This window comes from Bubalus bubalis, chromosome 3, assembly GCF_019923935.1.
Source record: "Bubalus bubalis isolate 160015118507 breed Murrah chromosome 3, NDDB_SH_1, whole genome shotgun sequence".
NCBI classification, from domain to species: Eukaryota; Metazoa; Chordata; class Mammalia; order Artiodactyla; family Bovidae; genus Bubalus; species Bubalus bubalis.
Window position 1 is genome coordinate 142,934,800 of NC_059159.1, and position 16,900 is coordinate 142,951,699.

The window sequence follows — 16,900 nt, forward strand, 5'->3', positions numbered from 1 at the left end:
ATAAAGTGTTCAGAACCGTGCTTGGCACTACTCAATGTTCAATAGCAGTTGTGGACTTATTATTGCTTATTATTCTTACAGATTATTTATTAATTAACTATCAGGCATTATTAATAATATGTACTATTAAAATATTTACTTTGATACAAGTCTGGACACAATGAACTGGTATTTACAAATGCTTGATTTGTTGGTGATATTGAGAATGTATTGCAGCAGGCACATACACAGAGATTAATAACTGATGGTTAGTGTGAAAGGAAGATATGGCATCTTTGGGTTAATATTGCTTCTGTGGGAGACTATTCATGACCTTATAAAAGTACAATATTACTTCACCATTTCAGGAACAGGGCTGATGCATGAAAGGGGCTCCTGTGGTGGGTTGTCATGGAATCGCAGTGCCAGAAGAAATCTTAGAAACTGTTTTAGATTCTCTGTTTTTAATTAAAGCATAATTAACATACAACAAAGTGCACGGATTCTAAGTTTTTGGCCTGATGAGCTTTTGATGATTGTATGTGCCCTAAACCAGACAGAGAACTTCTATCAACCCCCTGAGTTCCCTCACATCCCCTTCCAATCAACTCCTCCCCTCCCCCAGCAGCCACTTGTGTGAGAGTGTTAGAGATTAGGAAAAAGAGGCCCCAGATACTGAGTTGCCTGACTCAGGTCAGTTAGCCAGCCTGAGACCAGCCTCTGAAGCCTAGGTTTCCTGATCCGCCCCCGCCCCTCAATAGGAACACATGTGTGGCTTCCCTGATGCCATTTCCATTTTTATTGGGAGTCTTATGGTCTCACTTAGTTTGATTATAGCTAGATTGCCTTAAAGTCCTGCACATTCTCTCAGGCTTTGATTATGAAAAACAGTGGTAATTCACACAACTGGAATGACTTTCATTACCTTGGCTAGTGTCATTCCTGTCCAGAGAAAATTTAACTCACTCCTTTTTTCTTTTTAACAAAGTAGCTTTTGGGGGTGTACCTTTGGCTACTCCAGACTATTCTCTAACTTTTGATTGAATTGATATACCGACACAGTAGTTGTTATTAGGTGGACAGTTGCAGCCTTTTCAGTTAGATGTTTACCAGAAGGCATTTCTACTCACTCTGTCTGTAAAGCAAGGTTATTAACCCAGAGACTTTGACTAATGTTCAGTAATAATGAAGTTCTTCCTGTCACTTTATCCTCTCAGAAGTTTTTATGCGTCTCCACCCACTTCTCTTACCCTAACCTGTGGTGAAATGTCATTGGTGCAGGAAGCTGTGTTCTGTGTCCCAGGCTGGCGGAGGGTGAGGCTTGTCTCCATGGCCGTGTGGATCTTCTTGGGCAGTGCTAGCCTCGATGGCTGAACGGCACTTTAAGCACGTGGAAAGGAGTTATTGGTGTAGTCTACTCATATTGGGATGTGCCAACATTTTAAGGTGTTTCAATATTCATTGTGAAGAAGTACCTACAGTTAGAATTATAATTTGCAGTTTCAAATTAGAGGGACTTCCCATTCTGTTTGAATAAAGGCTGTGTTAGCAGGTGAAAAAATAGTTTCCTTTGATGTTGGTTTCTTTGGGTAGATACGTTCTCTTGAGGCCTCTGAGTCAGGTTCTAGGAATTCTTTTCCGGCTCCACCTTTGCCGCAGTGGTCAGATGGTGTGGGCCGGGCTCTGACCTGTTTCCTTAAAAGGTTGATTCAGTTAAATTTGTATTGAAAGTGGATTGGGGAAAGTGTTGTATCAAAGTGCTCCTGTATTCCTTAACAGCAAAACTTTTGAGGGCCTTCATAAAGAACAGTTATTGTAGGTTACTTTTCAGTAAAATGGATTATATTCTTTTGAAAATCTCGAAATGGCATTGTGATTTGTTTCACAGGATACATCACCAAGTCTACATCTTTTATTCTAGGACATTTCAGAGTGGGATCTTTAACTTGGTTGCACTATTCCTTCCTTTCTAAATTGCAAATTATTCTGAACTGGAGAAGATTTTTCCCATAGTGACATTTGAAAAGCACATGTCTAAGGATAGGAATTGCTTTTTATTTTGCTGGGGGATTGTTTTGTTGTTTTGAATCTTAGAGATTCTCCCTGTTTATTCTAAAACAAGATTTTACTACTTCCACTTAGCTTAGATTGAAGATAATCAATTCAGCACTTTGATAAGTGTTTTGACCTGTAATTTTTTCACCACTCTATAGAAATAAACAAGACAAGAACTCAAATGAACTATTTTGCTTATGAGTCCATTAGAACCACTGTCTCCTGGAAGTTGTCTATGTCTGTGTAAGTACCTCGTCTCCATGGAAAGAGGAATAAACCTAATTTACCATAAAATGCATCTATTTATTTCGTGTTGCTCCCAGGTATATTGGCGTTTGTGGTCACATGGAATACCCCTGCCGCTTCCAGAAGTCTTCTGCCAGCACCCAGAAGATCATTCCTCATCGGGTCTTTGCTCCAGCGTGCCTGAAGGGTGCCTGCCAGGAGACCCTTCTGCCGCTAATCCCTCCTTGCCTCTCTGCAGCACACTCTGTCCTGGGAACACACCCATTCTCCAGGCTGGATATACTCATTGTCCCTGCCAACTTTTCAAGTCTAGGGATGGCCAGGTATGTTATTCTGTTGTGGTGGCTGGAGAACATGCTTTGGAGTTTTTTTTTTTCTTCTAAATTTTGGCACGTGTGGCATGCGGGATCTTAGTTCTCAGACCAGGGATTGAACCCACACCCCCTGCAGTGGAAGCACAGAGTCTTAACCACTGGACCACCAGGGAGATTCCTGGAAATTCTTTGAGTATTTCTTGCTTTCTCTCAGCTGTCAGAGCAGTCATTTGATAGATTGGAAGGGCCATCTCACACCCCACCATGCATGAGCCTTTGCATGTCATGGGCTCAATTCAGTTGCCTTGAAAATAACAGCTCACATTGTTGCTGTGATTGAGAACACATTGTGCTCCCAGAGTGGCGTATGCCGGATCGTGGCTAATTAGTGGCTAGTTAGCTTAGGCAGCAAGAGCATAATGCTAATGAGCCCAAGGTCACAGCTCTGGGCAGAGTCAACACAACTTGGTCCTAGGGCACAGGCTGCCGCATAATCCTGTCCAGCTGTCTCATCCATTCTCACCACTGGTCACAAGGGCAACGACTTGAGAGCCCCTGTGTCAGAGAGACTGTGGATGGATCAGTGTAAATCTATCACCACTGCTAGAAAAACAGCTCGGAGCAGATGGCTTACTAGGGGAGGTTCAGGGGGGTCACTTGTCTTGCTACTATTTTTTAATATAATAAACATACTGTATTATTCTTATTGTCATCCCAATTTAGTTCATATGGAAAATCAAGACCTGCATGCTGGACCTTTCCCTGTGTGTAATTTATGCCTAAAATCCATTCATTAATGCTGTTGTTCATTCAGTAATAGGGAGCTGTGTTTCCCTCAGCATTTTACTTGGTTATGTACTCAGGCTTTTCTTGGTTATATTTCTGTTTGAAAATCTTAATCATTAACAAGTGAATATGCTTGACTAAGGATGGGAAAAATAAGCTCATCAAAACATGTGACTTTAAGTTTTTCCCTATTAGTCAAGGAAATTCCTGCTGCCAATTAATTTCCATGCTTTTGAACAGCTGTCATTTGTGGTGTTTTCCCTGAAAGCTGCACACATTCTTAGTAAAACCCATGAGTAGAAAAGAACTGACCAGAACATTTGCCTTTGATCTGTACTACACACGTATACTTTTAAAAAGCTAGCTGGCTAGTCTTAATCCTTGAGGAGGTCTGAGAAGGTCATTTAGACTGTTTTTTATCCTATATTCATGAAGATAATGGGAATGTAAAAACTAGGATAATTATATGTATTTGGTTATGTGCCTCATGTAATTGTCTCAGCTGTCTATATATAGAATTTGTCTTAACAAGGGGGCTTCCTTGGTCCCTTTGAAGAGTCTGCTGGACTTAATTTGAGTGGAATTATTGGCAAAGGAAGGGTTGTTCATTAAATGTTTCTTATTTGTACACAGTTTTGAGGGACTGCATTTATTTGGAAGTTTTTAGCACTTTATGAGAGTTGCAGTTTTTCAGGGCATGTTTGCTAACAGTTCCAAGTTCTGACCTGAGGGAACCAGAGGCCAAGTAGTTTTCATACAGAGAAACTTATTTTCTACAACTCCTTCCTGACATCAGTCTGCCAAAACCAGAATTTGTTGACCTGTAGGCCAATCTATAAAGCTTTTCTTTTTAAGTTTGCCTGCCCAGGCAGGTAGGCTGTGTGTTTGCTGCTTTTTGCAGTATTAAATTGATTTAAACATGCTTAAATCTGTTTCTTTAAAGTAATAAGCCTAAGTATCCTATGGCCAAATGGTACTGGGTACAAATGTCAAAAGCTGTGATGGTGATAATAACTGAGTAGGAACAAGACTGCTTTTATGCTCAAAAACAGGAGAACCGTACATTTAAAAATTTGTGGTTGGTTGTCAAATATCATTTTTTTCCTTCTTTTTAGACTGTGGAAATAGTCTGCCCTGGTCTAGATGTTTTCCTGGGCTTAGTTACCACTCCCTGTATTTGAACAGTGGAGGGGGGGATTGTGGTGTCTTACACTGCCAGTTGGGGGTGGGGAGACACTGTTTTTCCTAACTCTGACCTAAATTGATTCCACTTGCTTGGCTTGACTCTCTCGGGATCCCAACACCTTGAGCCACATGTGGCCGAGTAGGGTTTATGACTCAGCTGGCTCCTGGGGCCCCATTGCCTTATTTATGGCCAAGGCCTTGCTTGGGGCTGTGTAAAACAAACTGGAACAAAAATGACAGTCTTGCAGGTCAATTCTGTACCCTAAATAGGAGTAGAGAAATCTCAAGTCTAGTAGGAGCCATTCAAAAAGACATCTCCACTGAAATTTGCCATTGTTCTATTAGTTGTAATGCACTGGAGATCAAAGGATTTCTTGGTAAATTAAATTGTTCTTTCCTGAGTCCGCATTTTATAAACATGTATGCAAGATCATAAATTCCATACCTCTGGACTTCTTTAGTGACTCGGTCTTAATCTTAATGAATAACATTTTATACTAATTTCGTATTCTTTTTTGCTAGATGACTTTAAACAGTCCCACATGAACTAACATGAATAAATTATTAATAACCATTTTAAAAAGTGTTTAAAACTTTTGGATGATATCCATAATGATTTCACTGTATTTTATATTTTACATATCATAATTTGTATGAATAAAATTTTCCTCTCTGGGTCTGTTTTTGAGCCTGATTTTGGTATTTCAGTATGGATTAAAAAAACACATTTGTATAATTTAAATGTATGATAATGACAAATAAATTTATAAGGAAGTAAATAATACACAACATTTCAGAATTTGGAGTGCTTTTCAAACATAGCAGTAAAAGTAGAACATTTATCAGTATTGCACTTCATGATTTTTATTACTGTTTAATATAACAGGACCTGTAACATATTAACTCCTCCCCCTTTTCTGAATCACTGTTCCAGAGGAGAGATATTTTCATGTTATTCCGGTTTTGAGAAAAATGACTATTTGCCTTTAAGACACTATTGACAGTCATATTCCCATTCTTTTCTCGTTTAGGAAGTGTGGGCTTGCTGTTTTTGTTTCATTTTACCTTTGCTTTCCTATGAAGGCGGAATCTGCTATATAAGGAGCCCTGGAGTGTACCTTTCTTGGGTTGAGTACTGTGGTGTCTAAATGAAGATAAGAATGCATTTTAAACGAGTCTGTAATGTATAGAACAACTCTCTTCTTGTTGGCATAATTAGCATTCTGCCATTTTCATTGTGCCTTGTGTTTTCTCAAATGTCTCAGCTGGGTATTGACTAGTAAGCCTAATTTCCTAGGTATTGAGAAATACATGAAAGGAACTCGTCATCCTGCTTACACTCTTTGTTATAATAATAATAATGTTAATGGAATAATATCCTGGAATCAGATTTATGACAGTTGCCTCAAAATTAACACCTCTGTCTTACCTCTGTGTATGTTTATAATAAACGCTTAGCTTCACCATTTGTCTTTCAGCAGTTCACAATTACATGTCCCAGGTTGTAATTAGGTTGGCAGAACTACCTTGCTGACATCCAAATACGTTCTTTTTTTTCCCCTCCTCTGTTTGATTTTGAAGGATCTTCTGCTTATCATTTCAGAGTGGTTTTATGTTTAGAGCATCAAATGAAAAAGCCATCCCCTAGAGGCTGTACTTCCCCACTCCACCACTCACATGTAGACCATTCACCCCTGGTCTCTCTTGAAATACTGGGGGAAAAAAAAAAAAATGGAAGCAGAGTGATTGATGATAGGTAAAAAATTCTGCTTTGACCTTTTCCCCACTGATTCTGTACCAGATAGTCTTGTTCATGAGTTTATTTGCTTGTTTATTCATTTATTCATTCTTAAGGTTCTATGAAGCATATACTGTGTGCCAGGTAGGATTTAAGATGCTGAGTCTACCGGCATGAAAAAGGTTGCTGAGATCTCCATCATCATGGGAGTTACATTCTAGTCAGGGGAGAAAATAGTATGCATAAAAACAAATAATTAAGATGTGTACTGTGCAAGAGGAAGGGGACATATGTATACCTATGGCTGATTCATGTTGATGTTTGGCAGAAACAAACACAATTCTGTAAAGTGATTATCCTTCAATTAAAAAACAAATACATTAAAAAGATTTTTTTTTAAGTTGAAAGAAATTGAAGACAATACAAATAAATGAAAACACATTTTTTTTTAAGTTGTGTATTATGAAGAAAATAAAGCCAAGTAAGTGATAGAATAACTGGGGACCAGAAGCATTGTTAGGGTGAGGAGGGAAAAGCTTCTTTAAAGAATGAAACTGAAGAATGGTAAGGAGCCAGCTGTGTGATAATCTGGTGGAAAAGCAACTCAGACTGAGGAATGTTCAAGTCCGAAGGCCCCAAGCTGGGAACCGTTGTAATGGGCTGGAGGAGCAGAAAGAAGGCCAGTGTGGCCAGCATGGCTTCCCTTAGACATACTTTGGGCACCAGGAAATGCCAGAGTCCGGCAGGGCTTCAGTCACCTGAGCCACCTGTAACCCATGTGAGGAGAGTGAGGAAGAGCCGCTAAGAAAGGGCAGAGCTTGAGCAGAGATCGATGGTTCCAGGCAGTCCTGTATATGGGGAAAGAGTTGCCAGGGAGGGCACATCTTTTCTGGGGACCAGTGGTGCTCTGGCGGCTCATGACCAACTGCTTGGAACCTGACTTGCTTTAGTACCTGCTGTTCTTGAGCAGAGTTCCCCACAGAGAAGGCATCAGAGCACTCAATGCGCCCCAGCGGCTGCTTGCTGATTCCTTGCAAGCTCTTTTTTGACGAAACAGATCACAGGGAGGGAGGCACTACTTATATGTTTTCTCAGCCTAATTTTTAAGGTTTTCAAAGACTGGACAAAAATAGGACTGATAAGTAAAGAGCACAGAGAAATAATTATCAATTACTGAAATATCTTCAGTGCACTTAAGAGCAGAGAAAAATGATAAAGCTCCCTATTACACGTGGCTTGTTCTTAAAAGATTTGATTGTGCAATAAAAGGCTTCTGAACGCTTATGCTAGTTCCTGACTGTTGCATACCCAATTTTCTTAAGTACCTCAATTTGCGAATAAACGGTGTGCACATACATGCCCAAGAATGAATGTAACCGGCTCTCCCTCCACCCCCTCCTCCTGGGGTTAGACAGGGTGTTGTCCTGTTTATTCTTATCTCCCAGCCAATGTGTAATAGAAGAAGCAAACCATAACATGCTGGTACAAAGGGCCTGTTGTTTTCAGCCTTCTAATTGTGCTCCTTTCTATTGGGGAAGGAAGCAGTCATAAATTTTTGTCACTATCTTAAGTAGCAAGGTTTCACAGTTTGGGGACTTTTTCTTTACTTGTTCTTTGTTAGCTTCCAGTTGAATTTTTGAATCCCCTGAACTAAAAACTGCCATACTTTTAAACAACCCTCCGATAAGTTTCAGGGACTTATGACCCTTGATTTCAAGGCAGGATGCAACCATAGTGATTCTTTCCTTGGGGAACCGGATTTCAAGCCCTAAATTAGTGCACCTTTCGGCTCACCAAGGTTTCCAGCTCTTCTGCTCTCTCTGATGTGCTGTGGATTTGGGGGTCTATGTGTGGGTTTTAATTCTTTGTTATTGTCACCATTTGTTTCCCAGACTTTAATAAATTCTTAAACTTCTTTCTGCATGGATTGTTTTAAAAAATATTTTGAAGGAGCATGTCTTTCCCCCATTTTCCTGTATAACTCTTCTGCTTTTACAAACAAGTGGGTGTGAATGATAAAAAGCAGCTCATACCTTCCTTTCTTCCTATAAAATTTTAATCCTTCGTTTACTGGCACCCCTGCCGTTCACTGGAGCAATGAACAGGGTGTATCGTGGGTAGCAAGGTCCATGGGTCTACTCAAGGGGGCTCAGTCCCCCTCAAATGCTTTCCCTTTGTTGCTTTATTTCTCCACTTTGTTTTCTATTTCTGCTTTTCTTCTTCCTTTTTTCTATTTTTAATTAATTTATTTTTAAGTAGAGGATAATTGCTTAATAGCATTGTGTTGGTTTCTGCTGTACAACATGAATCAGTCATACACGTGTATCCACATGTCCCCTGGGAGGTGGGATGAGATTCTATTTTTCTTCTTGAGAAAATTGTTTGACTTTATTTTACTCCTACCTTACAGAGAAGGGCTTTCCCCTTCTAATGCGTTCTGTTTCTTTCATTTTTCTTTCTTGAAATAGAAATGGGTATTCATAAGGCAGTGTTCTTCTGGGACTCTGGAAGCCCTTGACTGTGATTATTTGGTTAGTTTTGACATAATCAGTTTGTAGTGAAAGAGGCAGGAGGGAGAAGGTGTGCATATGCTCCATTCTTTACAGCGCAGGTACAGGACCATATATGATGTCCCCTAGTCACTTAGAGCTGGAAAATCAGAGACAGAGGTAACAGGGCCTTACCCTGGGATGGCTCTCAGAGCCTGGGGTTCAGACTGAGGCAAGACTCATCCGTAACACTCTCTCTCTCTCTCTCTCTCTATATATATATATATAAAATTTATATTTATACTTATATATATTATTTATATTTATAAATATATATATTTGCTTCAAGGTCCCCCTATAGAATCATAGTGTCTTGGAGTCTACTTGAAAATCAGCATTCACTATGGGCTTGTTTTGAGGCAGCCTTAGAATCTGGGTACCAGGCAAATTCCTGGATCACGTGTGTGTGTTGGGGGCAGATTCTCTCTAGAGAGAAACAACAGGCAGAGCGAGCTCACAGCTTTTGGCTTAGCCAGAATCTTCTTCTTGCCATCAAACAGCTGTGCTGCTTGTCAGATCTAGAAGTAGCATTTTATCATCATTATGCCACGATTCCTCACCCTCTGAAAGATTATGCTTAAGTGTTTTGTTTTCTTTGAACTGTCCTCCACACGCATAGACTGACAGTCTTACCTCTGAGAGCACCACTGGGGTCATCCTTCAAGAGAAGTTGTCAGGCCTTTGAAAGGCCTTCCTGAAGCAATCACCCCTCTACCTACATTTGTAATCTTCTCTCTCTATTGATGTCATAGGCCCCTAATCTCTTCCAGCCCTTGAGCCTGAAATGGCCAGTCAAGCCCGGCTTTTCCATTTTTCCATTGCAAAGAAACGGCTCATACTTTTTTTTTCCTCCCCTTGGTTATTTCTCTACAGAAGCATCATTACTGAATAGAATATACACTCCATGGGTGAAAAAGAAGCATGAGGTTGAATGTGCAAAGTTGTCTGAGTTGGACTATTCCCAGTCGTGTGCATTCTCACTCCTGAAGCCACTCCACGGGGCGAGCACATGCTCCCAGCCTCTGGACTGTGTTGTGCCTGTGCTTTGGCATGGAGCGGTGTATGTATTTCTCTTAAGGCTAGACTCCTTTGGAGGAAAGCACCAACTCGGGAAATAGTTCTCAAGCAAAGCACAATATATGAATAGTCCTGCTCAAGGGAACATTGCCTATGTCATTCTACAGCCATTGTGCAGCTGGAACCCACCATGTCCAAGCCCTGTAGGCCTGTTTGCATAAAGCGGGTGAGAGATTTCCTTGTCACTTTACTCCCCACTAAAATGTAATTGGAAGAATATCCCAGCTACTTTTTCTTCAAAAGAAGCAGTAACTTTAAAAGGCCAAAGATGTGAGGAAGCTCACCTTTAAAAATGTATTACTTAAAAAAAAAAACAAAAACTGATTACTTCGTGGGATTTGTGAGTACATTGCAAAAATCCACCCTGATTTAACCTCAGAGTGGAGCTCGAAGTAGCTTGAAGTAGAAATGCTTTATTTCTTGGTTAACTAACTGTGCTATTTATAGAGGTGACTCCTCAGAAAGTCTAGACATTGTTCCAGAAAGATGGAATACCAAATCTGCCCTTCATGTTCCCAGTCAGTGTGCTGAAAATGACCACTTCCCCTCTTTACCATCAAATGGAAACCTTGGAATTCCATTTCAAGATAGTGTGAGTGATACTTGGGCTCCCCGGCCAAAACTTAGGTTGGCCAAGGAGCTGGGGGTGCTCTTGTGAGCCTGGACACCCACTACCAGGCCTTTGTTTCTTAGAGGCCAGCCTGCTGAGATATGGGGACTGTGGTTGGCAGACCCTTGTGTTCAAGTTGGGCTTCCCTGGTAGCTCAGCTGGTAAAGAATCCACCTGCAATGCAGGAGACCCCCGGTTCAATTCCTGGGTCAGGAAGATCCCCTTGAGAAGGGATAGGCTACCCACTCTAGTATTCTTGGGCTTCCCTGGTGGCTCAGATGGTAAAGAATTGGTCTGCAGTGTGGGAGACAAGGGTTCCATTGCTGGGTTGAGAAGATCCCCTGGAGGAGGGCATGGCAAACTGTTCCAGTATTGTTGCCTGGAGAATCCCCATGGACAGAGGAGCCTGGAGGGCTATAGTCCATGGGGTCGCAAAGAGTTGGACACCACTAAGCAGTCGACTAAGCGTGGCACAGCACAGTTTTCAAGTTAGTCTCTTCTGAGAGCCCAAGCATCTACTCTCAGAATGAGTCAGCTGCAGTTTCTGGCTTTTATCAGCCATATGTGATTTCTGAACATCTTACTGAAAGCTGGCAGTTGGAAAGGGATGGATGGGCAAAGCCAAGGATTCATTCAGCAGACTCATGTCAATGGACAGGTGTGATGAATGAGGACAATTCTCTGGCTCCAGGAAATATGAAATCTTTAGCCTAAATCAAGATTTTCTACCTAGGTTCCAAGAAGACTAGTTTTGTGGAATGTTAATAATGTGGGAAAAGGAACTGTGGGTTAATTAGTTTAGGAAATGAGTGGATTAAACAAAGTAAAAAGGGAGTCTTTACTGGAGGGCTTCTAAGAAAGCCTTTAATATCTTTATTATCCTGATTTAATATCCTGGCATGTATATGCTTCTCAAAGACCAGGCCAGAATATGCAATATTCCTCTAAGACCTTGCTCAGGGACCTCCCTGTACTGTGCACATTTCATCGAGCTGTTCCCGGTCTCAGGGAAACCACCTTCTCAAAACACACTTTAGAAAGTGATTCCTGGGGAAGAAATATCTTGGAGCCCATGACATGACTGGCTGTGGAGTCCAGCCTTCATGTGGTCAGTGGCAGCTGAGGCCTTGCTTTAGGGCAGTGAAGAAGATGGGCTCACCACTTAATGCTGGGGGTCCCACACCTTTCTGATTATGCATTGATTTTTGAACAATCACCCCTTCCATATATTTATATTTATTTATAAGTCATATACATTTAGTACAGTGTTACTATATTAGGTTGGAGAAGGAAATGGCAACCCACTCCAGTATTCCTGCCTGGAAAATCCCATGGATGGAGGAACCTGGTAGGCTGCAGTCCATGGGGTCGCAAAGAGTCAGACACAACTGAGCAACTTCACACACACACACACTATATTAGGTATACTATAAATATATATATATATATAGGATATACTATAAAACATGACTTAGTGACAGGACAACAGCTATAAAATACATACAAAAATAGAAGTTTAAGAGGATGAGGAAAAAACATTGATGAAAGGAAGTTCTGACATTTCTTCCTGCACACCACGGGGTTGGCTAGTGCCCTGGGATCTCTGCAGCTGCCTGGGCCCCACCACGGAAACTCTGAGTCAGTGGGTTTGGGGTGCTATCTTGGTATCTGGAATGTTAACATGTCTGCCCTGGTGATTCGGCTGCAGGTGTTATTTTGGGGGAACTCTGGACAGGTAAGTATCTCTTGGGAATCTTTCACAGACTCTCCACCCTGCTGCCGTCTCTCAGGTGAGCATGTTATACTGAAGCGAGAGGATGGTGGGGACATTCCTTGGTGATGCCCCCTGCTTCTTCGTTACTCATAAGGAAGGTGTGTTCCCCAGGAGTTGGGCCCAGCGACAGGCCGGAATCCTCAGCAGGTGACTGGGCCTTCCTAGCCTGGTTCTCTTTGGAAAAGTAAGGGGCTGATTTAGAATTGGCTGCAGAGGGGCTTAGAGCCTTAACATTCTTTGATTTGATTAGGTTTGAGTTTTATTTTGAACAGGAGTGGGGGTGACTCAATTTCATTCAGTAATTTACATACATGTATATTTTCTTTCTGATGTAAGGGCGAGTTAGATCATAGCCTGCAATTTTCTTGTACTTGGGCACCTGGGCAGCAGTAGGCGTTTAAATGTTAGGCCTGCAAGCAGGAGGTTCAGAAGGGGCCTCTCTTACCTCTAGTTAATTGCAAAATAAACAGATCTCAAGGGCAGGGGCCCCTTCCTTTCATAATAGCCGCCTCTGCTCTGTGCACCACCAATGCAAAACAGCATTTCCAAACATTGCATCAAGAGTGTGCTCCGTAGAAGAAGGCCTGCTGCCTTCAGCCTGGCAATTCACCGCTCAGGCCCCTCAAAGTTAGCAGCTAACTTGTCCCCTCCCACCCACCCAGCCTTGTTTTTAGCCTCCAGATATCTCCATTTGCAAGCTAATAAGTTGCACATACATATGTTTGAACAGTTGTCAGGCTTGTCTGCTGCTCCAACTGTGCTTTGGTTTAAAACAAACAACAACAGAGAACCCAGAGGTGGGGGATGGATGAAGACATTTCAGTTTAACCTGCAGGTGGTGTTGTTTTGACCTTGACAGTCAGCTTTAAACGACCTGTCAAGCACCTTTGTGTGCTTCTGGGCACACCCACCTGGAAGATATTATATCCCCTCAGCTTTATGTGCCCCAGCAGGCAGGCACCAGGTCCCTGGATTTTGTTTTCATCGGTGGAAGGTTAATGCATGCATGGCAGGACTTTACTGAGAGGGGCCCAGCTACAAATGCTGTTTTCATTTAATTCTGATTTCTCTTCTTCCTTGGCCTAACCCTCCCCACCCCAGGCTCTCCCCCCAAACCCCTCCAGATTCCCTCCACCCCCAGTCTGTCTTCCCTGTTCTTTCAACCTCTCTGCTTGGCTTCAAACCATTTCTTCTTGGCTTTGATATCTCTTTGCAGAGCTGCAAGCAATCAGGAGATTATGGACCCCAGAGCTCAGCAAGGCACATTGCCTGGTAGGGGGGCTCAGGCCCCGGTCCCCAGGCCACCACAGGAAATGGGACCCAGAAAACCTGCCAGTCTCCAGACCCTGTGCCCCTGTGCCTGCTCTGGTAACCAGATCCCCAGGGTTGGGGTGGGGGCAGGCAAAGTACTTTCTCAAATCAAGTGGTATCTGGGGAGACAGACCTCTTTGGGAACAATTCTGACCTTTTCTGTGTGGTCAAGGGTCATCTCTGCGGCATCTATTTGAATTTTATCTTTTTTAAACTTTGAGTTTTTCCTGGGCCTTCTGAGACCCTACATAATGGTGTCTGGAAGTTGGGATGAGGAGAGTGAATGGACAGCTGAAGGAATCCAGTTGGATTCAGCCTCATGCCTACCAGTGCTTGGATAGTTTCAGGCAATTTGAGGATACAGATGCTGGCTCTTTATGCAGGGAATCCCTCTTCCTTGGCTTCCATGTCTAAGGCCCAGCATTGTTGAAGGTAACCAGTACTATATCTCTAAAGGTAGAGATGAGAGGGAGGGTGTTTGTCCTCAAGAACAAATGTACATCTTACTATCCTGTAATACTTCCTCCAGTGTCTGAAAGGAAATAGGCCCACATCTAGATATTTACCTTTCCAATGCTGCCTACACCAGCCATGTGTTCTGCCGTTCGGTGAGCTCCCAGAGGTGCCTCTGCTGGTCCTCTAGACAGCCCCCTGAGATGAGACTCGAGATCTGAGAGGAAGATCAGTGCTAGTCACCCATCCTCCTCAGACCTCAGGAACGCTCCTAGGCTGAGGCAGTACCTCACACTGTCTCCCTCCAGGGGTGCACACCCTGTACCCCTCACAGTCCCTGCCCTAGGGGTCCCTCTGTGTTGGGATCTTGTTATTTAACTTTTGGCACAAGTCATTCCCTGGGATTTCCTGGTTGGAATGAAGAGTAGAGTAGGGTGAGAACCATCTGATGTGAGGGCAATTGGACTAAGCTTCCAATCACCAGGGGAACTGGGTCTCACAGAAAGTAAGAGAAGCAGAAATATAAGAGATAACTGGTGTTCACTTGTGTGCCCTGCCCTTCCCCGGGTCTGTGATCATTTTTTGGCCTAAGGTTGTTGAGCTGTGTTTCTGACACTTACAACCCAGAACTCAGATTAATTTACAAGGGCTACTTCTTTTTTGCCTCTACAAACAAAAGCCTCATTAGACCTTAGGATTAGAAGGAGTCAGTGGCTTTGAGCAGCTCTGGATCCTGTCCCCTCAAGCCTTCATTCTTTTAATGATTCACCTGACTCTATAAGTTGTAGAGTGTCTCCATATATGTGTGTTTGTGAGGATCAAATGAGAGGCTATATATATAGGTATGGGCTTCCCAGGTAGCACTAGTGGTAAAGAACCCACCTGCTAAGGCAGGTGATATAAGAAACTTGGGTTCAGTCCTCGTGTGGGGAAGATCCACTGGAGGAGGGCATGGCAACCCACTCCAGAATTCTTGCCTGGAGAATCCCATGGACAGAGGAGCCTGGTGGGCTACAGTCCATAGGGTCACAAAGAACTGTGACTGAAGCCACTTAGCACGCACACACACTTTTAGGTATATATATATACATACAACATCTATTAACATATATATATATATATACACATTCTCTCATTTGATCCTCCAAGACAAGCTCTCAGTCCCCTTCCGTGGCCCAGCTGTCACAGGTTCCCCACAGCTTACTTTTGTGGCAGCTCCGCCCAGCCTGTCTAAGACCTGGGAGCCCTGTTACTGATGAGGCCTGTCTGCCCAGCCCCTCCCATGATTCTCCCACTTTCTGCTCAGCTGAGTAGTTTATCTTGTGGGGTGATGAGTCCCAGCAGGTGCTGACAGCCAGGATCAGGACCTGGACTTCTGTGTCTCTCTGAGGCGTAGGGCAAGTGGAGCCTAATGATGGGTTGTATGCTTGAGCTGAGTGACAAAAAACTGCTGGCCCACGCAGGGGTTGTGAGCTAAGCCAAGGCAAGTCCTAGATGACTGAGTGCATCTACTGCTGTGCTACTGTTACTGCTTGCTTCTTCAGAGTCCACGTTTGTCCTTCCAACCCTCGGGACACCGTTTGAGATGATGGAAAGAGAGCTCTGACTTTGCAATCAGAAGACCAGGTGTCAGTGCAACTGTGCTGTTGACTGCTGTGAAACCCAGCCCAGCAATTCGTTTGTGAAATCTCTGCTCACCTCCAGGACTCTTGGGCACATTAGATAAGATCATGTGTCAAATGCCCTCGGCCCTTGTTTCAGTCGGCTTGGAGAAACTTGGTAGTTTTCTAGGTCAAAATACATCTAAGATTTATTGCTTATTAGTGTGAAGCACAAGCTTTAAAGTCCCTACCAACTCAGAATGTCCAAGATTCTCTGAAATAATAGCTGCAGGGAGAAGAAAAAATAGGTGTGATAAGTTGCCATGGTAGTATGAAAACATGAAAAGTTTGTTTCAAAGAGTTCCTGAGTCCAGATTACTCAGACTGTACTACAAGTGGAATTACTCATTTCACCGAAGGAGAATTTTAGAGTAGCTCCTTGTTAGGTCTTCCTTCAAGGACGTAGCTTGAACTTTAGTAGTTTATGTATTAACTTTCCTTCCCCTCAAAAGGAAATTGAAAAAGGCAGCAGAATAAAACACCTGGTCATTCTGGTTTAGGTCAAATGCGTTTCTTAGATCCATTTCCATATCTAATAATAAACTGAAAGAAATCCTGATCTTCTGGAGGTTTGGGATCCCACCTGGACTCAACTGTCTAAGCTCCTCTGGGGCTTTGGGTCCACTGGTTGGACTCAACCAGTGTTTTGACCTTGACAGTCAAAGACTGAACATAAGGACTGAACCCAAGTTTCTTATATCTCCTGCCTTAGCAGGTGGGTTCTTTACCACTAGTGCCAGCTGGGAACCAATGAAAGGACCTAATGAAAAGAGGTCCTTGACCTCTTTTCCCATCACATTTGGATCATAGATCGAGTACCGTCCACTCCTAAAGCAGTTTCTCTGGTCTGTTCTCAGTATCAGAGGCATTATCTGACCTGTGCTTGAAAGGACCATGTGATAGAAACTTCCAAAAGAATGCTGTGTTGCCATATCTGCTGCTTCTGAATGGAACCAGAGGCCCAGAGTCAGAAGTAAGGCCAGGATGGAGGGGCAAGTAGCAGCAGGTGGGGGGTGACCTGCACTGCTCTCCTTTGAATATCAGCCCCGCCCTACAGCCCTTCCAAGGTCCCTGTCCCAGAAGCACACACAGCATTCTGTAAACAGTACTGCCTGGTTCATTGAGATAATCCTGTAGACCAGAATGAGAATGGCTCACAACA

General features: G+C 42.9%; 1 protein-coding gene across 12 annotated transcripts in view; it reads left to right on the top strand.

The window, feature by feature from the left end:
* Nucleotides 1–16,900, top strand: part of AOPEP (aminopeptidase O (putative)) — a 423,192-nt gene that overhangs the window by 111,181 nt on the left and 295,111 nt on the right. For all 12 annotated transcript variants that reach the window (XM_025281992.3, XM_044940256.2, XM_044940257.2 and 9 more), the window contains one exon: nucleotides 2,358–2,603. In XM_025281992.3, coding sequence (XP_025137777.3) covers nucleotides 2,358–2,603 — 246 coding nt within the window. The remainder of the gene's footprint in view (nucleotides 1–2,357; nucleotides 2,604–16,900) is intronic.